This window comes from Homalodisca vitripennis, chromosome 4, assembly GCF_021130785.1.
Source record: "Homalodisca vitripennis isolate AUS2020 chromosome 4, UT_GWSS_2.1, whole genome shotgun sequence".
In the NCBI taxonomy this organism is placed as follows: domain Eukaryota; kingdom Metazoa; phylum Arthropoda; class Insecta; order Hemiptera; family Cicadellidae; genus Homalodisca; species Homalodisca vitripennis.
In genome coordinates, this window is record NC_060210.1 from 107,198,755 (window position 1) to 107,220,781 (window position 22,027).

General features: G+C 32.1%; 1 protein-coding gene across 2 annotated transcripts in view; it reads left to right on the top strand.

The window, feature by feature from the left end:
* The window catches only part of LOC124359919 (NAD(P) transhydrogenase, mitochondrial-like), a 71,994-nt gene that overhangs the window by 39,599 nt on the left and 10,368 nt on the right, over nt 1-22,027 (top strand). For both annotated transcript variants that reach the window (XM_046813053.1, XM_046813054.1), the window contains exons 8-16: nt 12,875-13,079; nt 13,783-13,995; nt 14,084-14,310; nt 15,460-15,548; nt 15,824-16,022; nt 18,325-18,491; nt 20,255-20,392; nt 21,248-21,468; nt 21,579-21,730. In XM_046813053.1, coding sequence (XP_046669009.1) covers nt 12,875-13,079; nt 13,783-13,995; nt 14,084-14,310; nt 15,460-15,548; nt 15,824-16,022; nt 18,325-18,491; nt 20,255-20,392; nt 21,248-21,468; nt 21,579-21,730 — 1,611 coding nt within the window. The remainder of the gene's footprint in view (nt 1-12,874; nt 13,080-13,782; nt 13,996-14,083; nt 14,311-15,459; nt 15,549-15,823; nt 16,023-18,324; nt 18,492-20,254; nt 20,393-21,247; nt 21,469-21,578; nt 21,731-22,027) is intronic.

Sequence of the window (22,027 nt, forward strand, 5' to 3'; positions counted from 1 at the left end):
ACCTCGAATCATTGAAGACTCTACCATAGTTGAACCAATAAGTCCTGGAACAACGGATATAATAATTGGTGAAATTGGTAAAAAATTCCTTCCTAGAGTAAAAGATGATAAATTTGGTTTGTATTGGGATAAAAAAAAGAAAAGTTTTATGTGTGGAAATTTGCCCGTGAATTTTGAACATAATGATATCATTATTAATGAAAAAACATATGAAGGAACTCAAGGTTTATGGAGATTATTAACAGACTATGACGCTCCAAAAGATAATTTATATTCTGAAGAAGATTTGAAAAAGTATACAGAAATTTTATGGGAATCTGACTCAATTTACAAAAATAATGATCCATCTACTAAGAAGCCTAAGTCAAGTAGAGGTAAAAAATATATCAATTTGATTAAACCAATTTGGGAAAAACGAATCGAAGGATCAGGTGTAAGAAAATACAATGATAATAAGATTGAGTACAGATATATCGACGATTTGACAAAACTCGATGGAATTATTAATTATATTTATGCTCAAGAGAAGGCTGGAAACAACAATTTTTTGAACGAAAAGAAAGCGATTAAAGATTTTATTTCGAACAAACTTGATGAATTGATTGAAAAACCTGATGGAATTAAATATTTAAAGCGAGTTTTGCCAGCAATAAGTTCATCTATGATTGAAGGTAGCGGACTTTTGAATGATTTTATCAACAATTTACCTTTTGAATTACACGTACCAACTTATCAGTATCTGGGGCCTGGCACAAAACTCGAAAAAAGACTACAAAGAGGAGATCCTGGTATAAATAAATTAGATCAAGCTGCTATGGAACACGATATTTTTTATGCAAAACATAGTGACACAAATTCCAGACATATAGCAGATAAAGTTTTGCAAGATAAGGCAATGGATAGATTTTTATCAAAAGATGCTAGTTTAGGTGAAAGATTTGTTGCACTTCCAACAGTTGGAGCAATGTTTTTGAAGAGAAAACTAGGAATGGGAATTGAAGAGAACTTGAAATTTTAACTATATAAATGGAGGTGAACGTAAATTTCAGCAAAAATCAGAAAGAAAAAATAAAATCCGCTTTTAAGAAAAAAATACCCGTTAGTATTCAATTTAAAATAGATCAACTAAAAAATGGCGAAGATAAGATATTTTTAACAAATAGACAATACAATAAACTCGAAAAACATAAGAAAAACAATAAAGGAACCAGAATAGAATTTTCTTATAATCAGTTGAAAGAACTTAAAAATGGTGGACTTTTGAAAGATTTATTAGATTTTGGAGAAAATATTCCAGTTGTTAAAAATGTTGTTCCTTATGTTCGTAAAGCTGCTCCAATCGTTAAAAAAGATGTGATTCCTATTGTTCGAAACATTTTAAATTGGTTAGATAAAGAGTTGGAAGATGTTACAGGATCTGGATTAGATGAAAAAACTTTGAATTACGTGAAAACAAACATTAAAAAAAATTTAAACCTTTAACATTCGGGGAATTGGAAGAACTCTGCAAAAACATTAAACATTTTAGAGGAATTTTCATGAGAGATACGTTACCTGAAAAAGTTAAGAAATTCGAATGTGGAATTGTGAATTTAGACTCGATTTTGGGGAGTGGAACGCATTGGGTTTGTTATTATAAAAATGATAAGAATGCATGTTATTTTGATTCGTATGGAAGAATTGAGGACAAACCACCTATAGAATTGATCAAATATTTGAAAAAATCAAGCGTCTACTACAATGACTCTCAGATTCAAGACTATAAAGATCCCCCAATTTGTGGTCATTTATGTGTTTTTGTTTTGAATGAACTGAGTAATGGTAAAGATTTTAAAGAAGTTGTTAACAAATTATTGCTTAATAAATATGGATTCACAAAATATTTTTGACGTATTTGGTACACAAATTATTCAAAATGTAGATAATAGTTTGAATTTTGATAGTTTGAGAAATGAGTTTGATAACAAGTTAGAAAATTTATTACAAAACCTTCCAGATTCAGATATGTTTGCTATCGAGATTGAAGATTTTAAAGCAGAATATGATAACAAACTTGCAAATTTCATGAGTTCAAATGAAGTTGCTGATAAAATAAAAACATTGGAAAAAGAAGTTGATGATGGTGTAAAAAAATTATTTACCAATTTAATGTCTCATATCGAAAAAGCTGATAAAATTACTGAAGCGATCAAAGTTGAAAAGAATTATGTTAGTTTGGCTAATAAAAAAAGAATTGTCGGTGTTCGACCTGGTATTGACAAACATGATGTTGTTGTTAAAGAACAAATTTTAAAACCTCTAAAATTATCAGAAAACATCGATATTGTTGATTTACATGATCCGAATGTTAAAAATGCCTTAGATTTTAAAGGAAAAAGAATTAGCGGTGTTAGTAAAGGAATTAATCCATTTGATGTTGTTGTAATGATTCAATTAGAAGATCCTATTAAAATGTTTAATGAACTAAAACAAAATTATGAGAATCATAAACAGCATGTTAAAGATTTTACAACAGAAGTCTATGACAAGTTAGAAGCCAGAAATAGAAGATCAGTAGACGATGTTGGTGAAATTAATGAAAAACTTACTAATTTTAAAGAGTCTTTTGATAAGTTTAGTTTAGATGCTACGAAAACTTTTGAGAATATTGGTCATAAATTTGTTGAATACAATGATTCTTATGCTGTCAAATTTCAAAAATTACAAGAAAAACTTAATAATATGGAGGAAGATCTTACTGAAATAGGTATTCGTGTAGGGTTTTATGCATGATAAAATTTCCTTATATAAATGGCGCTCATATACTGTGTGAGGTGTAAGGCAAAAACTGAAACAAATGATATAAAATACTATGCAAATATCAATGGAGTTAAGAGAATTTCTGGAAAATGTGCTGAATGTAACGCTAAAAAGAGCCAATTTATAAAAACTTGAAATTTTTTCTTAATAAATAGAGATGGCGGGACATTACAGTGCTTTCGATCTTTTTATAATGCAACACGAAAGAGATTTGAAAAAAGAACATTGGGATGATATTTCTCAAAAATATGAATTATCCGAAGATATGATGAGATTATACGTAAACAAATTGAATTGGTATAACATTGCAAAATATCAAAATCTGTCCCCAGAGTTCATTCAAGAAAATATACATTATCAATTAAAAGATCATATGTCTGTTCTTTGCCTCTATCAACACTTGAGTATAAAGTTTTTGGATGAAAATAAAGATACAGTTGATTGGAACAATATTATAGATAGCGGTTACTATCCTGTGCAGATTTTATTGAAATATGTGACCGAGATCGCAAAATTTAAGGAACAGAATCCTGAATATGACGAAGTAGATCATTAAAAAATGACTAAAATCTTTTCTTATCGACTTATACATGATGTTTAAAATTTCTAAATTTTATCTTATTAAATGGTGGACTACAAAAAGTATTCAGGCGATATTGAAAGGGCGGAGTTTAAAAATTTCTATCCAATTAGTAAACAACATTTGAATGAACCGAATAAAAGAACTGAGTTTAATATTGATTTTGGAGATAATTTTTGCTCGTCTAACTTCCAGTTTTATATTTCTGGAACTTTAACAAAACAAGATGGTCAAGCATATCTTGGAACTGATAATGTTAGATTAATCGATAATTTTATACCGTTTTTATTTTCTAAGATTGAAGTAAGAAAACACAATAAATTGATAGAAGAAGTCGAAAACTGTGGTCAATTAAGCACAATTAAAGGAACTATTTGTTATTCCAAAAGTGATGTATTTTCAAACAGTTTTGAATCAACTTTTAAATTTGGACAATTTGAAGCGGTCGGTGATTTAGCACATTTCGGCTTAGGATTTTTTGAAAATGTTACTATTCCGATCTATAAAGGAGGATTTTATCTAAGTTTTATAAGAGCAGAAGACGATGATGTGATTCTGAAGACTGCAACTGGAAATGTTATGCCTGTTGATGGCAAAATTACAATTAACGAGTTTTTCATTAGAGTTCCGATGATTGATTACAAAACCACGAGTAAAATTCAGTTGATTGATGAAATTATAAAATCTCAAAACATCACGTTTAATTTTCTAGATTGGCAATGTATTGAGCAAAAAGGTATTTCCGGAACAAGTTATTCGTTCGATATCACAAATATTTATAGAAATATCTTCAATCCCAAGTTCATTATCATTGGTTTTCAAACAGATAGACAGAATAATCAAGAAAAAAATCCTTCAAAGTTCGATAGTTTGAATGTGAAAAATATCAGAGTAAAATTGAATGGTTCTTATTATCCAGATGAATTACAAAATTTAAACATTTCCGGTGGTCTTTTCAGAATCATGTATCAGATGTATCAAGATTTTAAGAAAGTTTACTACAAAAATATGGAAATGTATTACAATCCTAAAGAATTTTTAGCGAATAGACCTATTTATGTCATTGATACAACAAAGAGTTTGACAAATATTTCTAGTTCAAAGAACGATATAATTATCAATATGGATTTTCAAAATGCTGTTACAAACGCGATTTGTTATGTGGTTGTGGTTTCTGAGAAATTTTTAGCCTATGATGTGATTAAGAACGATATTAGAGAAATTCAGTAGTTAATGATGTTCATATTGTTCTCTTTCATTCCTTCTAAAACTTTAAAAATATACTCTTTCGCTGATGAAAAATCTCGATTTCTTCCGTAATAATCTTTGTAATCATAGACAAAATATCCTAAATAGTTGAATAATAAAATAAAATCATTTCTTTTTATCTCGGTAGTTGAAATATAAACATAAACATTTGCGCTGAAAAATTTATATCTCGGCAGACTTAGTTCCATAGCTTCCATTTATTCTTTTTGTAAAAATGGAAGAGTATAATGCCAACTGTTACAAGTGTTATAATAGAGGAGAAATTATTGATAAAAGATTAGTTTGTAGAGATTGTAATTTAATTTTGTATGAAAGACCTAAACCTAAGAAATTTCGAAATAAGCTAACACATTTGAATAATCTGCTTAGAAAATTACAATATGGAGATAAGAAGCAAACAAAATTTGTCTCAGAATTTAGAAAAAAGAACAAAAATTTTTACTTATCTCTTGGAACCGTTGACAAAATTATTTTCCTTTTCAAAGAATACATTAGGTTTGTAGGTTTAAATACACACGTTTATTATGAGAAGATTTTACCTATAATCTTTCACTATTTAGACATTGAATTTAACTACGATTTTAATCCTGAAATCTTTGATGATTTTATAGTACATTTGGAGAAAGTAAATGAAGAACCTCGTGAAAAGAATGCGGTTTTACTCACATTCTCCCCGACTTCTCGAGTGATTGTTAGCAAATTTCATTATTTCCGTTTATAGATTTTTCATTGAGATTTCTGGATTTTTTCATTAAAATAGCTTATAAATGTAGAAGCCTACAATGAACAGTAAAACAGCTATAGATTCGGTTATTTTCCATTCGTGGTTTCCTGTTAGATTTCTTAGATTTGTTTATGGTTCAATGGACAGTATTTTACATTCGTGGTTTCCTGTTAGATTTCTTAGATTTTTTTATTGTTCAATGGACAGTATTTTACATTGATTTTCTGACTGTCCCAAAAGTGAGCCAGGAACCCCACATTCATATCTACTCGCGTATATACAAACGCAAAAGTTTTACTTTTGAAATGGCGAAGAATTAGTTGTTAAAACTTCCATAAGAAAGCAGTTCGATGTTCCTTTCGACTGTCGAGACTAGACAAAACGCTTTTGTCACCGTTGGTGTACGTTGTAATGGTATCTACTTGGGTTGAAAGCAATCACCGCCATTTTTTGTATGGCCTGTGACGCGGCATACACCTACAGACGCGTTCGTTTCATTCAGCTCTTTAACTTCGTGTGTGTTGGTCGTACGTTGGTTATATTGTTATGAGTTTTGAATCAGTCCATTGTTATTCTAATAGTGTTATAGTTTGTTTTTACATGAACTGATTTTCCAACTTTTATCACTTTACTACGAACAACGTAGTTTGAGCGCATTTTTGGTATTTTATGTCTAATTTTTTTTTCAATTATTTGTTTTGTATTTTATACCAGTTTTACCATACAAGTCCAGTTTATTTATTCTAAATAAATAAGATTTATAAGTACAATACTTGTTTCATTTCCCTTGTAGGCTATCGTATAAATAAGTTTGTGTTGAATTTCATATTATTACATTTCAAAATCTTATACTGAACTTATTTATTTTTATGTACTAATTAATTATACAGACACTTCAGTTACTATTTACTCATTATAAATAACCTGTATAAATGTAATGTAATCTGTCAAATAGTGTTCCTATGTACATTATCCTGCAATGTAGTTTATTCAAAGTTTCAAATGTTTTCGTGTGTATAAAATTCTCAAAAATAAGTAATATTACATGTTTATTATTTTTTCTTATAAAGGTAATACCAAGGAATATGAAACAAAAGTTAGCATTGGGAAATAAAAAAAAAAAAATTTTTTAATGTCTTAGCATTTTACAGTAATTTAAATTAGCGCTTTAAGGGTTAATATTATTTGCTATTTGTACTGTACAACATTAGTTTCTTTCTACAGATATTGGATTCATTCAACAAGAAATGATTTCAGACATTATCTATTACAGATTGAGATGACAAATTGATGAAATATTTTTGCGTGTCATCTGAATTTTCTGATGATACAGTTGCGCACTGATTGTCTCCTAATTTTTTATTTATATATACGAGGGGGTACCCAAAAGTAACCGGAATTGTGTTGCTGGCAGCCGGCAGCGTGTAGTACACATTCCTGCCGCTAGCCGTGTGTCGCACAACCCATTGCGAGCTCAGTGACCCCAGTTCTGTTGTCCTAGTGCATTCTGTTCGTTCGTAGTGACTGTTTTCGCTGACCCTGTTTTGTTCTTGTTTCGTTTTTTGTCATGGCAAGTTTAAGTGAACAACGTACAGCTGTGAAATTTTGTTTTTTACTTGGTAAAAATGCTGCAGAAACTATTTTAATGTTGAATACAGCTTACAAAGATGATGCTATGGGGAAAACTCAGGTCTACGAGTGGTTCGCTCGATTTAAAAATGGTGACATGTCGATTGAAGACAAACCTCGTTCTGGACGTCCATCAACCTCTCGAACGGACGAAAATGTTGAGAAAATTCGTGAACTTGTGCTCACCGACCGTCGACAGACAATTGAGGAACTATCAGAGAGTAGTGGGTTAACTTGGAGCTCGGTTCAGCGAATTTTAACAGGAGATTTAGGACTGAAAAGGGTTGCTGCCAAATTTGTTCCTCGACTTCTGACTGATCATCAAAAGGCACATCGAGTTGAAACTTGCCGCCTTCTGAAAGAACATCTCGAAAATGATCCCGATTTTCTGGAAAAGGTAATTACTGGTGATGAGTCATGGTGCTATGGTTATGACCCAGAAACGAAGCAACAGTCAAGCCAATGGAAGTCGCCATCTTCACCTCGTCCAAAAAAATGTCGGCAAGTCAAATCAAACATCAAAACCATGTTGATTTGCTTTTTTGATGCTAAAGGCATTGTTCATTCTGAGTTTGTTCCTCCAGGTCAGACTGTCAACCAAACATTTTATTTGAAGATTTTAAGAAGATTGCGCAACAGTGTTCGCCAGAAAAGACCCGATTTGTGGCAGACTGGAGACTGGTTCTTCCACCACGACAACGCACCGGCACACACAGCCATCTCAGTTAGGCAGTTTTTAGCCAAAAACGGCATGGTTCCGCTGCCCCACACACCTTACTCGCCTGACCTCGCTCCATGCGACTTTTTTTTATTTCCACACATGAAAAGAGGCTTGAAAGGTCAACGATTTGACAGCGTTGAAGAGGTTAAGAAAAAAACAAAGCTCGAGCTTGCAGCCATTTCTAAAGATGACTACAAAAAATGTTTTGATCAATGGAAATATCGTTGGGACAAGTGTATTAGTTGTAATGGAGATTATTTTGAAGGAGATAAGGTCGTATTGTAAAAAGTTTGATAATATATAATTTTTATAAAATAATTCCGGTTTTTTTTGGGTACCCCCTCGTATGGTACTACTACATAAAACATTACTGTTTTATACAGATATGATTTAATTAAATATAAATTAATTTTAGAAGTAATGTATTGCTGCAGTCCTATTGGTAGAGATGCTAAAATGTTAAAAGTTTTGGATTTTGTCAGAATTTGGATGTTAAAGTTGCCCATTTATTTTCTCTGAATTATTTGTTAATTTTATTTAGTATCTGTACGTACAACATTAGTTTCTACAGATGTTGGATTTATTCAACATGAAATGACTTTAGACATAATCTATTGCACTCCATATTGGATGACAAACAATATTGCTTTTTATGGTTACATCAAACAACAACATGTAAAAACATCCACCGAATAACATGAGGGGTGCAAACAGTATTGTAACTAAAAAGAAAGCTAACTTCCAAACAATATTCATGAGCAACTTTATCTGTTGGATCAAAATTATAGAATGTTCTATGAGATAGTTTAAGATCAATGCTGTGTATTCTAAATTCAAATTGGATTTTTCCTCTATATTATAAAGTAGATGTCTTTTTAGGATTATTGATGAATTAACAATTTTTTTTAATCTTAAGAAATTCTTTCATCAGCATTCTAAAGGGGTATTTTATTTTATTAATTTATTGCTTCTTTTAGAAAGCTTGAACGAATTGAAGGATTGCAATGCTCTAAAACCTGAAGCTTGTACTTATTTTAAAGCTTGCGGTTTGATTACTGACTCTTAGTTTGATTTTAGGTTGTCACACAGTACCACTGATGTCATTGGTGGCTTAGTTGCCAAAATTACGACATATTTGAAGACAAGGGTTTTGCTTGGGTCATCTTTTGTGATCTAAGCAAGACCTTTGATTGTGTCGATCACATTATACTCTTGAATACATTATTCACAATGACCTTGGCGGAGCTGTCTGCATCCTTTTCAAATCTTACTTGCATAATAGACGTTTTTGTTAAGGGTGAGCAGTCATCCATTCGAGAGGTGGTCTGTAGGGTACCTCAAGGCTCTGCCCTTGGTCCTTTTTTATTTCCATAAACGACATGCCTTGTAGCATTCAAACTGATTCTTATTTATATGCTGATGACTAATTTTTTTAATGCATGGTTTAGATCTTAATATATTAAATTTACAAGTAAAGGACACTCTAAATACTGTCTCAGATTGGTTTGCAGCCAACTGTTCCTGTCAAATCATGAGAAGACTAAAAGTGTTATTTATAGCTTTAGACATGTTTTACTGATTTTTCAGGGATTTATTAGATCAAATGTTTATATGGACTCCACACATCAACCACCTCACCACTAGGACACCCTTTATTTTATTTAGGCTTTCTCACTTTGTGCCTTTAGCATATGTTAGGACCACTTATTTTGCACTCTTTCAGTCTGTGATATCGTTTGGTTGATTTACTGGGGTTTTTTTCCTAAACTGAGTGAAGTATTATTAATACAGATGAAAGTAGTTAGATCAATCTCCAAAGCAGGTATATACAACAAAATTTAAAAATATGTCGATAATCTTGATTTTAGTAACTTTAAAATGAAAATGTATGTTTCTTTGTATGAATCCTTTTTACCATGTGTACATATACTTTAGCATGTCAGATTCACGTTTGAATACTTTTTTTAGTACTTCGTCATAGGGAGTTTTAATTGGGATTTGATGTTAATTGTTTTTTTTTTTATTTTCGTATTTAGTTATACTAGCTTGTTACTTAACTGTTGATTGTTTATTTATTATTAGTTATTGGTTGCATGTTTTAATACAATATTTACCTTAAACATTATTTATTATTCTAGGCACTAATGCCTATCATGTCACCCTTGACTGCTGCATTATAATACTTAGGCTCAGTACTAAGACTAACCACTTTTTTTTGGAGAATCAAGATCGTCTGAGTTCTGTTACAGCCCTCCCACAAAATCAAACCATATCTAAAAACAGACTGGAAGTAAGCAAAGTATGCTGTCATGACATAGTTTTGGAAAATACAACATTCAAACCTGTAAACAGTTATATAATTCGGGATAATCTAGAACTTTAATAATTCCTATGTTGGTACCAAAATAACTGGCTTATTACCTTTAGCTTTATTTAAAATGTTTTAAAATCATTTAAATTGTTTATTCAATTATTAACTACAAAATGGAACATTATATCTTATGTTGTAGAAGCTGTCTGGCAGGTTTTGGCAAAATTTATAATTATGTGACCTGTAAGTTAAATTCACGTTGAAGGATTTGCTTGATCCTGCAGTTCAAGCTTGCACAGTAATAATCATCAGGAAAGGCATACTACATTATGCAATAATTGATCTGATAATACAATCAATAATCAAGAACTTTATTGCATTGTGATATTACAAAAATATTGTTGCATAGTGTAATAACGACAATTCGTTAATATAATGGATCTGTTAATTAAGAATTCATTGTAATAAATAACTTGTAAAGAATGTAATTACTGAAGAAAGAATAAAGAAATATCTGTGTGTCTTGTCATTTAAGTAATTAGAAATACTTATATTATTTTTTAGTAGTTTATAAAGTTACTTAAACAATTAATAATCTTCAGTACATGCAAAATTAAGTAACTTTAATATTTTGTATTTAATTTGACTGGTAACTTTTTTAAACAGTAATTTGAAATGCCTTTATTTTAATACAGTTTTTAATGTCAAATGAAGAAGTTCAATATTAAACATATAGGGACAAATAGTATTTTTTAACAACTATCAAGTATTTGTGACAATGCATAGTACTAGCAGAAATTTGTGTGATTAAGAAGTTAGTTATAAGACCTTGGCGAGACAAGACTTTGCACTGTCATTTTTGGCTTATCACTGCTGTCTCTGTTATCCACAGCATAACCTTTGATAAGCTTTGGTTAGTTATAGAACACCTTTTATGTGTAGCGACTACTTTACAGTTTTGAATGGAAAAATATTTGTTTGCCTCTAATTCAAACATCTTATTTTAGAAACTCATAATAATACTTTACTAAATTTAATTAAAAATATTCACTGAAATAGAAGTGTATGTCTAATTAGAATTTCTGTACTTATCGATTTATTCCATTTTTAGATAGTTAATTCCTCTACTATTACCTTAAATTATAAAATAAACTTTAACATCTATACACCACTGTCACATATACATGAATCGTGAGTTTAAACTCTATGTTTAGTGCTTGTATATTTTGCTATTAGTGAAAATCGCTTTAAAATGTTCGGAGGCCAAGTAAAATGACAAATCAGTCTTAAAATCATTAAATATATGTCAGAGAGTGAGATCTTTTGCTCACAGAGTTTCTAAAATTCAAAATACTCACATGCATGAATGAGGTAACCACACGTTTTTTTCAGTAAAACAGTAACTGTAATAGCTGGAAATGGTAGAGAATCATAACTAAGCATTCACTACATGTAATGACTTTTATATTAAAAGTAATTTTTGTAGATTGCCAAAATTAAATTTTAAATTAATACAGTAAACAATAAATGACAGGACGTCAGTACTAGAATGACAGGCAGTGATCAGTCTGCCAGCTGTAGCTTTTAGTTGTATAAGTTACTTGCAGGGACAGGTCAAGTTCATGCCTGCTGGTCTACACTGTCTTCTGCTCTATAGGCTGTCTGCAATGTTTACATTCTGCTTGCGTTCATTCTTACTGGTTCAGCAGTTGGTAATTTAATTTATACAGGGCTACTGGATATAAATGATTACAATTAATCCACACAAAGATGGATGAAAATGTATTATAGCACCTCAAATTTCACCTCTGATTTTGGTATTTTACTCCACCCTGAATTAAATAAACTTATTGGACAAATTGGTAAAAGCAAATCAGTTAAAAACATTGTGTCTTCAATAGGTAACATCCTCCATCAATGGAATGGTGATATTCTTAGAAGAGATGAACTTCAGAAACAGTTAAAAACCCTAGAAGAAAAATATGACCTATGTATCTAAATGCAAAAATGAGTTTCCATAAATGTCTCTTCTAGTGGAAATCTAGTTGTTCGAAAACAGGTGTGACTTTTACCTTACAAAAATTCTGAAGAAAAATATAATGAAAACTATCATGATCTTAAATCTTAAAAAACAGATAAGATAAGTAAATTGCAGGGTGAAATAAAGAATCTAGAATTATGTTTAAGTCGAAGTGAAAGCAAGTACAAGGGGGTGGAAATACCACTGTAAATTAAAATCAAACCATGATGTTGCTACAAAACTGTGTCTCGAATAGAAGAAAGAACTAACAGATTGCATGGAGTGGCACTTATTTAAAAATATTAAATCAGGAACTCACACATGATAATTCTAGTATCTACCTAATGGATCCCAGTTTAGCACACTTTAAAAAAATGTCTGACTAGGATTATACAAGAGACCTGTTTGCAGAACTCAAACTTAACATTATTCATATGTTTATATCCCGTTGTATAATAGTCTAAGTGAAGAAGCGGACAGCAGCAGTCTTATCAAAAAAACTGGAATTGATAAGAATTTTCACTAATAAATGGAAAGATGTTGGTTAAATAATATAAATAAGACAAACGCTGATTGAAGCCCACCAATGGAGAAATTGTTAAATGATAAAAGTCACCTGGAAGGGAGAGAGGCTGAGTCAACTGATGCACATGATACAGAAAACAAAACAGACTGGACTTTAGTACAGAATGAACATCTGTCAGGTAGAATAAAATGTGTCAACTACAAATTTTAAATTATGACTTCCCGTTATATGAGAACCTTTAATGTAAACTTATTTTGTACGTGTACTTAAAATAAATTATTGAAATGTTGTGCAGGAACATGTGGACAGCATGAAGCCAGGTAGTGTGATTGTGGACCTGGCAGCAGAAACAGGTGGTAACGTTGCGACCACCCGACCAGGTGAGGTGTATATATACAACGAAGTCACCCATGTCGGTCTCACAGATCTGGCCAGTCGTTTACCCACACAAAGCTCCACACTATACGCCAACAACATATCCAAGTTCCTGCTCTCCATTGGTGAGTCTCTTCATCCATTGCCCTACGGAGTTTAAATGTTTGTTGCATCTATTGAAATAATACTAATGAAAAACTCTAGGCTTTTTTATCAAATTGTAAAATGCCCATCTAATTGATTCAAAATTCAGGGTTATAGGAAAGTTCAACTATTTGGAGGAAAGTATGGCCAAAACTTGCTGTGTTCACTTCTTTATAGAGCGAATGAAAGAAAATAATAAATTCATCAAAAGAAAGAAAATTTGACATTATTATTAATTATTTTGACATTAAACCAATTCACTTGACTGCAATTCTGCTTGATCCTAAAATTCAGCTATTTCAATTACCCTTTACTGTTGTTGAACTCCATACGTTTCTTTTGCAAATGTGTTCAGCATATGGGTTTGGATGTGATTAAGTTGAGGAAAAAAGCTGAGTTGCAAACTAAAAGATAATAAAGGACTTTTCTCTTTGAAGATTTTGTTGAAGTAGTTAGTGTTAAGGACATAATAATTAAACCAGTATTTTAACGACTGTGGTTATGCAAGAAAAATGTCAGAACCTCTTATATTTAAATAATTACTATTATAAGTAATAGTAGTAAGTAGTAGAATAAGTATAGTAATTATAGTATATTATATAATCTTACAAAAGCACTAAAAATCAGTACAATTATGCTTGCTATAATTATTTGACATTCAATGTTGTGTTTGTAATTTGTCAGGTACAAAGGATCACTTCCACATCAACACAGAGGACGACGTGGTGAGAGGCAGCCTGGTGCTGGAGGGAGGTCAGCTCGTCTGGCCCCCCAAGAACCCAGTTGTTGTCTCTCCACCACCCCCTCCAGCACCCAAGAAATCTGACAAGGTTACTGCTGTGGTTCCAGAGGATTACTTTAAGAGCACAATGCAAAATGCTCTTGTCTACACTGGAGGTACATGATTTGTTTAATATCACTCTTTAGTTTTCTTGTATCTTTATTTACGAACCACTCTCTGATTTATTGATCTCTGGGTTTCTAGGTCTGAGCAGTCTGGTAGCTCTAGGCACTGTTTCTCCCAACCCTCAGTTCACTCAGATGACAGCCACTCTGGCCCTGTCCACTATAGCAGGCTACCACACAGTGTGGGGGGTCACCCCTGCCCTCCATTCCCCCCTCATGTCTGTCACCAATGCCATCTCTGGCATCACAGCTGTGGGTGGGCTGCTCCTCATGGGTGGGGGCTACTACCCTACCAACACCGTACAGGTAACTCATTCAGTGTACTCTTAGTGTTGTAAAACTTGTTAAAATGGTTAGGTTGTTGGTGGTAATGGTACTTAAGTAATGCAGTAGATCTGTTTTTGAATTCTCGTTAATAATCCTTCACTGTTGTTAGTGTGGGCCGTGTTAATGTTTGTCAAACAATGTTCACTATTAATTCTAATAAAACTCACCCGTGCTTTCCCACTGCTGCAGTTCTCTTTTCATAACAGTGGACTTACTCCATGTATTGGTTTATTTTCAGCTAATTCATTTCATTCACTAGGAAATTAAATAATTTGGAATATATTCAAATCAGTATTCAATTGTTAATTTATTACATTTAGTTCACCATTACCAATGTTTCACAATATTTTATATGTATACACCCAGCATGTGCTCACCAAATTTAAATTCTGGAGTCTCAGTTAAAATCAAATAAAAATTTGGAATTCAAATTGCTTCTTCGTCATACTAGACATATTCCAATACAGTCAATCACCATTATATAGAATTCTATAAATCAGAACTCAATATCACATGTAGAGCAACAGTAAAAATCTAACACGTGCTTCCCTTATGGTGCCTAAATCAAGAAGAAGGAATCACGCTGAGATCTTTCTAAGAAAGTGCTGGGTTACACAACAGGGTTCACAAACCGGAAATGGAGGGAAACCGGCAGCTCTTAGGCTCGAACCCGAAACAATATGTTCGACTTGAATGACAAACATCCTTCTTGTATTTCTTTTCAATTTCCTCTTGCCGTTCTTGGCACAAACCGTTTGAATTTAAATTTAGCCCATATTGATCTGTTACAGTAACTGGCATTAGCCAAACATTTTCTGCAGAGTTAGGAAAAAAAAATCCTATAACCTATAAGAATTCTCTACCATCCTACTCTTCCCAAAGCTTATTTTTCATAGTTTCAGTTCCTATAATATTAGAAATTTACTCTTAGCTGTATTATTAAGTTGTCAAATGAATATTAAAAATAATTATTTAAAGTACATTTTTATTTTCTATGAGATAATATCTAATTAAGTACTTGTTATGAAAAGTTTGACATCACTTCCCTAAATCATGCTTAAGACCCATCATAATCTTAAATGCTGTCTTTTTTCTATATCTGAAACTAATTTAAGTGTATATTTTTAGGCATTAGCTGCATCGGCTGCTTTTATTTCCTTTATCAACGTTTATGGAGGGTTTCTGGTCACCAAGAGAATGTTGGATATGTTTAAGAGGTAATTAAATTTGGAAATATTTCTTCAGATTTTTTAAATATAAACATTAGCACAGTTGTTTTTTCAAGATATTTTGCTACAATAGTCTTTTAGCTTTTTTATATGGATACTTTTTTTTAGCCAGATACTTCCCATTAAGATTCCATTTTATTAGAAATTTAAAATACAATTTGTGATGTCCTAATATAATGAAGGATGTCTCAACAGACTCGTATACAATTATATTAGAGATAAGCAATGTATGTATTGACTCTGGTAACGAAGGCTATATATAGGCCCACGGATCCACCAGAGCACAACTACCTGTACGGTATCCCGGGAGCTGTGTTCCTGGGTGGCTATGGCTACGGGGTGATGCAGGGCTATCCTGAGATTCACCAGATGGCGTCACTCGCCTCGTCCTTGTGCTGTGTAGGTGCACTGGCAGGTCTCAGCTCGCAGCAGACCTCTCGTCTTGGCAACAATCTAGGCATTGTACGTCACTCCAAACTTGTGCAACATCAGATTATTATTGCTTATTACAAACTTAATAATAACGCTAAATAATATTTATTGCGTGTAAATATTGCTTTCACATCCTTTTATGAACAATATAAAAACTTATCTGTGTTGTTACCTGCAATGTTTCCTCACCCTTTCGCATAAGTTGAAGTCTGATTTAACTCAGAAAACATTTCTTGAAAATTTTCTATCTAATTCTTCGCTTTCCTGTCTAATTTATCTATACAGTAAAACCTGTCATATCTGGCCTAATGTGGTGACAGGTTACGCCAGATATTATTAAAGCTAGATTTGGAATTGTAGTAAGAAGAGCGTAAGTTATTTATAGCAAATGCACTACTGATGTTGTGATTTTCCTTTTTAAGGTACAACATATTTATAAAAACTGTTAATACTGTGGTATAACCACTTCCAGTGAAATTGTGTAAATTTATAATATACATCAAACATTTATTCTATTTGAAAGTTGAACACTAAACTGATGCACAGGATATTGTTAGTTTTTGTTGTCACACATGTAAAATAAAACACAATGCAAATGGGTATAAACAAACTTTTATTTTGGAGAAAATTAAATATTTAATTATTTACAGTATTTAAAATTCAGCTCCTAACTTTATGAAAAAGTAACCATCCCACCACTGCTACATGTCCCAATGCTCATTCAAACATTGACACATCAGCATTGATATCACAATGTTTCTGAACTAAAAGTAGTGCAGGCTCGGTCATTTTTAAGGAGAGAACAAAGTCTCCATCCCTGCTCCAATCCCACCCCACCAGCCGACGAGTGGAGAAAAGTAATCGAGCTTACCTGTATGACATTGAAAAGCTTATAGCAACAACGCATTTTATCATTATTTTTACTCAGGCTGGATATTGTGTTCAGGTTCAATTTAATTGTAGCAGAATGGACCCCTACTTTGTTGATAAGAAATCTTGAAGATCAGATTGATGTTAATATATACCCACGGTGGTGGTGCCACTGTTGAAGTTCAAATTTATATAATATATAGTGCCAGTTTGTTGGACGCCAAATGTTGTAGAAGTCGATAAAAATTGATTATACCCCACTTTGGTAGTAATTAAGTCTGGTTCGTTGGTGCTACCATTTTATGTTGATCAAATATGTAGGTCACTAGTTCGAAATATATAGGTCAGCTATGTTGAAAACAGCCTTCAAGTTGGTTGCAGTATTTTTTTATAGGCCAATTCATCAATATAAGCCCTACACGGTCTGTAGGGCTGATATTGAATGAATTTAAAATTAAATATACAATTTTTAAATTCAAATGTTTGTGATCCAAATTATTACACAAGTTCTGATTCAATTCTCTTAGATTTTGATGTGTAGGTTGTCTTATGTTTATTTCAGCTTATAAACTTCCATGTCGTCCTAGTATATGTAACTATCACTCAACTTATTTCCTTGATTTGGTTGATATTGTTCACTTTAGTTACTACTGTCTTCCTTTCAATTCATTTTGAATTATTTGATCATCATCTCTTCAATTTTTGTAGATTTTTTTTAGCAAGGAAAGAATTAATTATACAGATTTTCTTTTAATACTGATTTCACATCTCCAATTTATTGATCAATACACTGTTTTTAAATATTACACATTGATTCGAGTACATTTTCAATAAAAATTGACACTACACACATCAAATGAAAACTCCTTTTTACAATTCAATGTATCATCAAATCAGAACGTGGCATAGTTAATCATTTAAATTTGATTTATTAATTCATTTCAAAAGCACATGTTGATAAAGTTAAGGAAGTTAGCCTCATGTTCTTCTCGTTCTGTGTCTTATTGCAGAGGGAGCTTCTGTAACGTTTCATCTCTGTACCGAAACGTTTCTGCACCAACATGATAGGAATCCAATACACGTTATTATATAATAAAAATTTAGATTACAATGGCATTAATGTAATATTTTCAATATATTTTAATTAATTGTATATTTTAACTATTTTAAAATTTATTCTGATGTGTGCATGTAGTTCTGCTCTTAGAGACGAGGCTAGGGTCACATGATATGCTAGAACCGTGTGTACAGTATGCTGTGAATACCCTTCTATCCAAATATTGACCTTCCATATTACTAATCTGTTACAATCGGAGGTGCCGGATGTCCTAGGGTCGGATATGACAGGTTTTACTATATTGCTATCTTTTTCCTGAATGACTAGACAGCTTAACCATTCATTCTTATACTCTGAATTTGGTTTTTTTTCTATATATCTGGTATATAAGTTTGTTGTGGTCAGATGGGGGTGAGTGGAGGTATTGCAGCGACGTTGGGCTACATGGCTCCAAGCTACGAGGTGCTGGCACAGATGGGTGGGTGCATGGCAGTGGGTGGAAGCATCGGCACTGTAATCGCCAAGAAGATAGAGATCACCGATCTGCCACAGTTGGTGGCTGCCTTCCACAGGTCAGAGCGAGTGTCTTTAATGTGATTACAGGTATAGATAAGATATAAGATAAATTAACTGAAAGTTGCCATTTGCAGCCAAATATTCGGTCTTCATATTGTTAGCTGATGCTGATTTTATTTTTATTTTCATGACTAACTGATGGTTTTAAGTTGTAGAGTTAAAAAAATGTGATCTGATTAAAAAATATGAGTAAACCTCCATCAAAACTAGTGTATCTGATTATAAATTTATTTTTAGAAGAAACTCCTGTATGGATTAAAAAAAAATTAGATTGTGTGTTCATAGAATGCAAATTAGCTCTCGGCTCTTACTATACTGTTAGGTTTTCAATCTAGTAGTTATTATACGTTAATTAATGTATTGTCATAATTCAGTCTTACATGGATATTGCTGGATATCTAACTAAGGTGACAAGTTTAATTTTGAAATATACGCCACGCAGATCTGACACTAGTGACATGTAAAAGTAACAGAATTTGAGATATGTGCTATTTTTATATGTTACAACAAAAGGACACTTCCTCTGTCCCCTTTTCAAGTGTCAAAAGTACTTAAGACATAATGTTAAATGAGTACAAAAAATTACAAACTAAAGTGAGTACTGTATAGAGACGAACTCACCAATGTACAACTAACAACAGAAAAATTTGTTCGTCAAAAAATATAGTGATACAGCTAGAATGATCAGTTTGAGGATACACCATAACTATGCACCAAACAGGTGAACTGTACTCACATGTTACATGAACCACAGATGATAATAAACTGGGGAAATTACCATCTAGTAACATCGGTCATGAGACAACACAAATAAGTGAGCTGGTTTCTACTAAAACTGCCACACAGGGAGAGGGGAGAGCTTTTTTTAAATGACCTCTTGATGTGTTTAAATCACAGGATATATGTTCTGTTGTTTTGGTCAATTTAACAGTATTACTCAGTCCAATTAAACCTGTTATAATTGAGACAGTTTAATTGGTTTAAAGTTTTATCTATACTATGATCTAATTTAAAACAGAAATAAAAATAATTATGTACTCTTATAAAAAATATAGCCAACTTTATATAATGCAATGTTATTATGTCAATATTCTAAGATTCCAAGTTGTTGATGTTTGTCTTATTTTCTTTCAATACCAATGGCATTTTTAATTAATCATATGTATTATTTATAAAAGAAAACTGTCCAAACCCATTTGCAAATTTTTTTTGACCTCCCTAGGAATCAAACATGATTTCTCATCAAGAGAGCTGTAGCCCTTATCCTAGGTTTCTTCACCTAAAAGTATTGTAAGAGTTTTCTAAAATATGCAACTATTGAAATATTATTTTTCAAAAAAAATATTCTTTAAAATTTCAAATTAGAGCTGTATCAAATCACAAAAATTCATAATTAATTGAGCTTTTCATATGTAAAACAAATTTTAAGAATTCTCTTAGCAGCATATTTTTATAGGAAATAAAGGAACAATACCAACACTTTATATTAAAATGTCTTTATAATATAGAATATTAAGGGAACAGCGACACAAGAAATTTACTTTTCTGGTGACTGTTTTAATTGATTAGTTGTGTTCAATTGTGTTTATTGTATATATTGTTTGTTTTATGTATTATTTTATATATATTGTAAAATATGTGTATATCGCTGGTAGTCAAAATTAATTACAATAGGATTGATTTTCATAAAAAGTGAATAAATTCACAATACATATTAAGACTTGCTACATTAAAAGTTTGTTTAATTTTTACTTTTCAGCTTGGTGGGGTTGGCAGCAGTACTCACATGTTTAGCAACATTCATTGACGACTTCCCAAGATTTGTTAGTGATCCAGCAACAAACGTCATCAAAACATCCTTGTTCCTTGGAACTGTCATCGGAGGAGTCACTTTTAGGTATACTGTTTGAGTTTGTGTCTTAGACTAGGAACCAATTATGATGTAGAATTGATCTTTTACATTTAGTAAAAATAATCAACATTTAAGCTTTTAAGTGACCAATCAATAATGGAGGGCAGATGTGCAAGAGAAAGAACGTGATTAAACAGTTGAGATGAAATGTTAAAAGTGGTTATATAAAAGGACATATTTTCTATAACTTATTAAACCAATACGTTGGAAAAGTGTCACTCATCTTGTCAAGCACCTCTCAGATGTTGGTCTTAATTTCCTCCCAATCCCTCAAACCGATAATTGTGAGCAAATGATCTCTCTTTAATAAGAATATTTTAAAGTTATCTGAATCATTCCAAGTTCATTTCTAAGTCTCTTATTAATACTAAACTAATTTTCTTTTTTACACTTTTATTGTAAATGTTACGATACTCACTGTCCAACTTTTTATAGGTAAAAAAATATACTATTATAGTAATATAAAACTGAAGAGCTTCCATTCATCATATTCCTCAATGTAATTGATCAGAAAAAATATACTTTTATAGTAATATAAAACTGAAGAGCTTCCATTCATCATATTCCTCAATGTAATTGATCAGAAAAAATATACTTTTATAGTAATATAAAACTGAAGAGCTTCCATTCATCATATTCCTCAATGTAGTAATTGATCAGAAAAGATATACTTTTATAGTAACATAAAACTGAAGAGCTTCCATTCATCATATTCCTCAATGTAATTGATCAACTTGAACCAACAACTGATCCAAAAGGTAGGTTATATTCTCATCATAAAAAACATTTGATATTCAAAATCCCTTTCATGATCTAGAGGATTGTGTTGATATGTTCTAGTGGCTCTCTGGTGGCATATGGGAAACTTCAGGGTATTTTGAGTTCTAACCCTCTGCTGCTACCAGGACGACATCTGCTCAATTCATCTCTGCTAGCAGGCAACATGGCTGCCCTTGGCTATTTCTTCTATGACCCCTCACTGACTGCTGGTCTTATCACCCTTGGAGCTGCATCTGGTCTGTCCGCCACCATGGGTGTTACACTTACAGCTGCCATTGGAGGTACATTCCGTTCATTTAAAATGTCTTAAATTGGTTTGAAAGCAGTTTTACTTGTAACAACAGTTTATGAGAATATTCATTATAACAATCAGTTGGTCACACTCTGTAAGGTGCTGACATGCCTGTGGTGATCACTGTCCTGAACAGCTACTCAGGATGGGCTCTATGTGCAGAGGGCTTCATGCTAAACAACAACCTCATGACTATAGTGGGAGCCCTTATTGGTTCTTCAGGAGCCATCCTCTCCTACATCATGTGCAAGGTATGTCACATTCAAAGTTCACATATATTTTATAAATTTCTAATAGGTTCAAAGTTATTTTTCATTTGTGGGAATATAATAATTTGATGTTTTTCAATTTGAAATTCCATGTACATCATATGCATACGTGGCAGAATTGAAAAGTTCTTGAAACTTTTGCATATATTCAATTAGGAGTTCACAAAAAGGAAAATCATTTTCCTACAGTTGGTAGTATTGCTATTGCAAGCACCAGATCACGGTAGGTAGAATAGACCACGGTAGGGGTCGCGAGGAGGATGCGCAGTAGCATGTGAC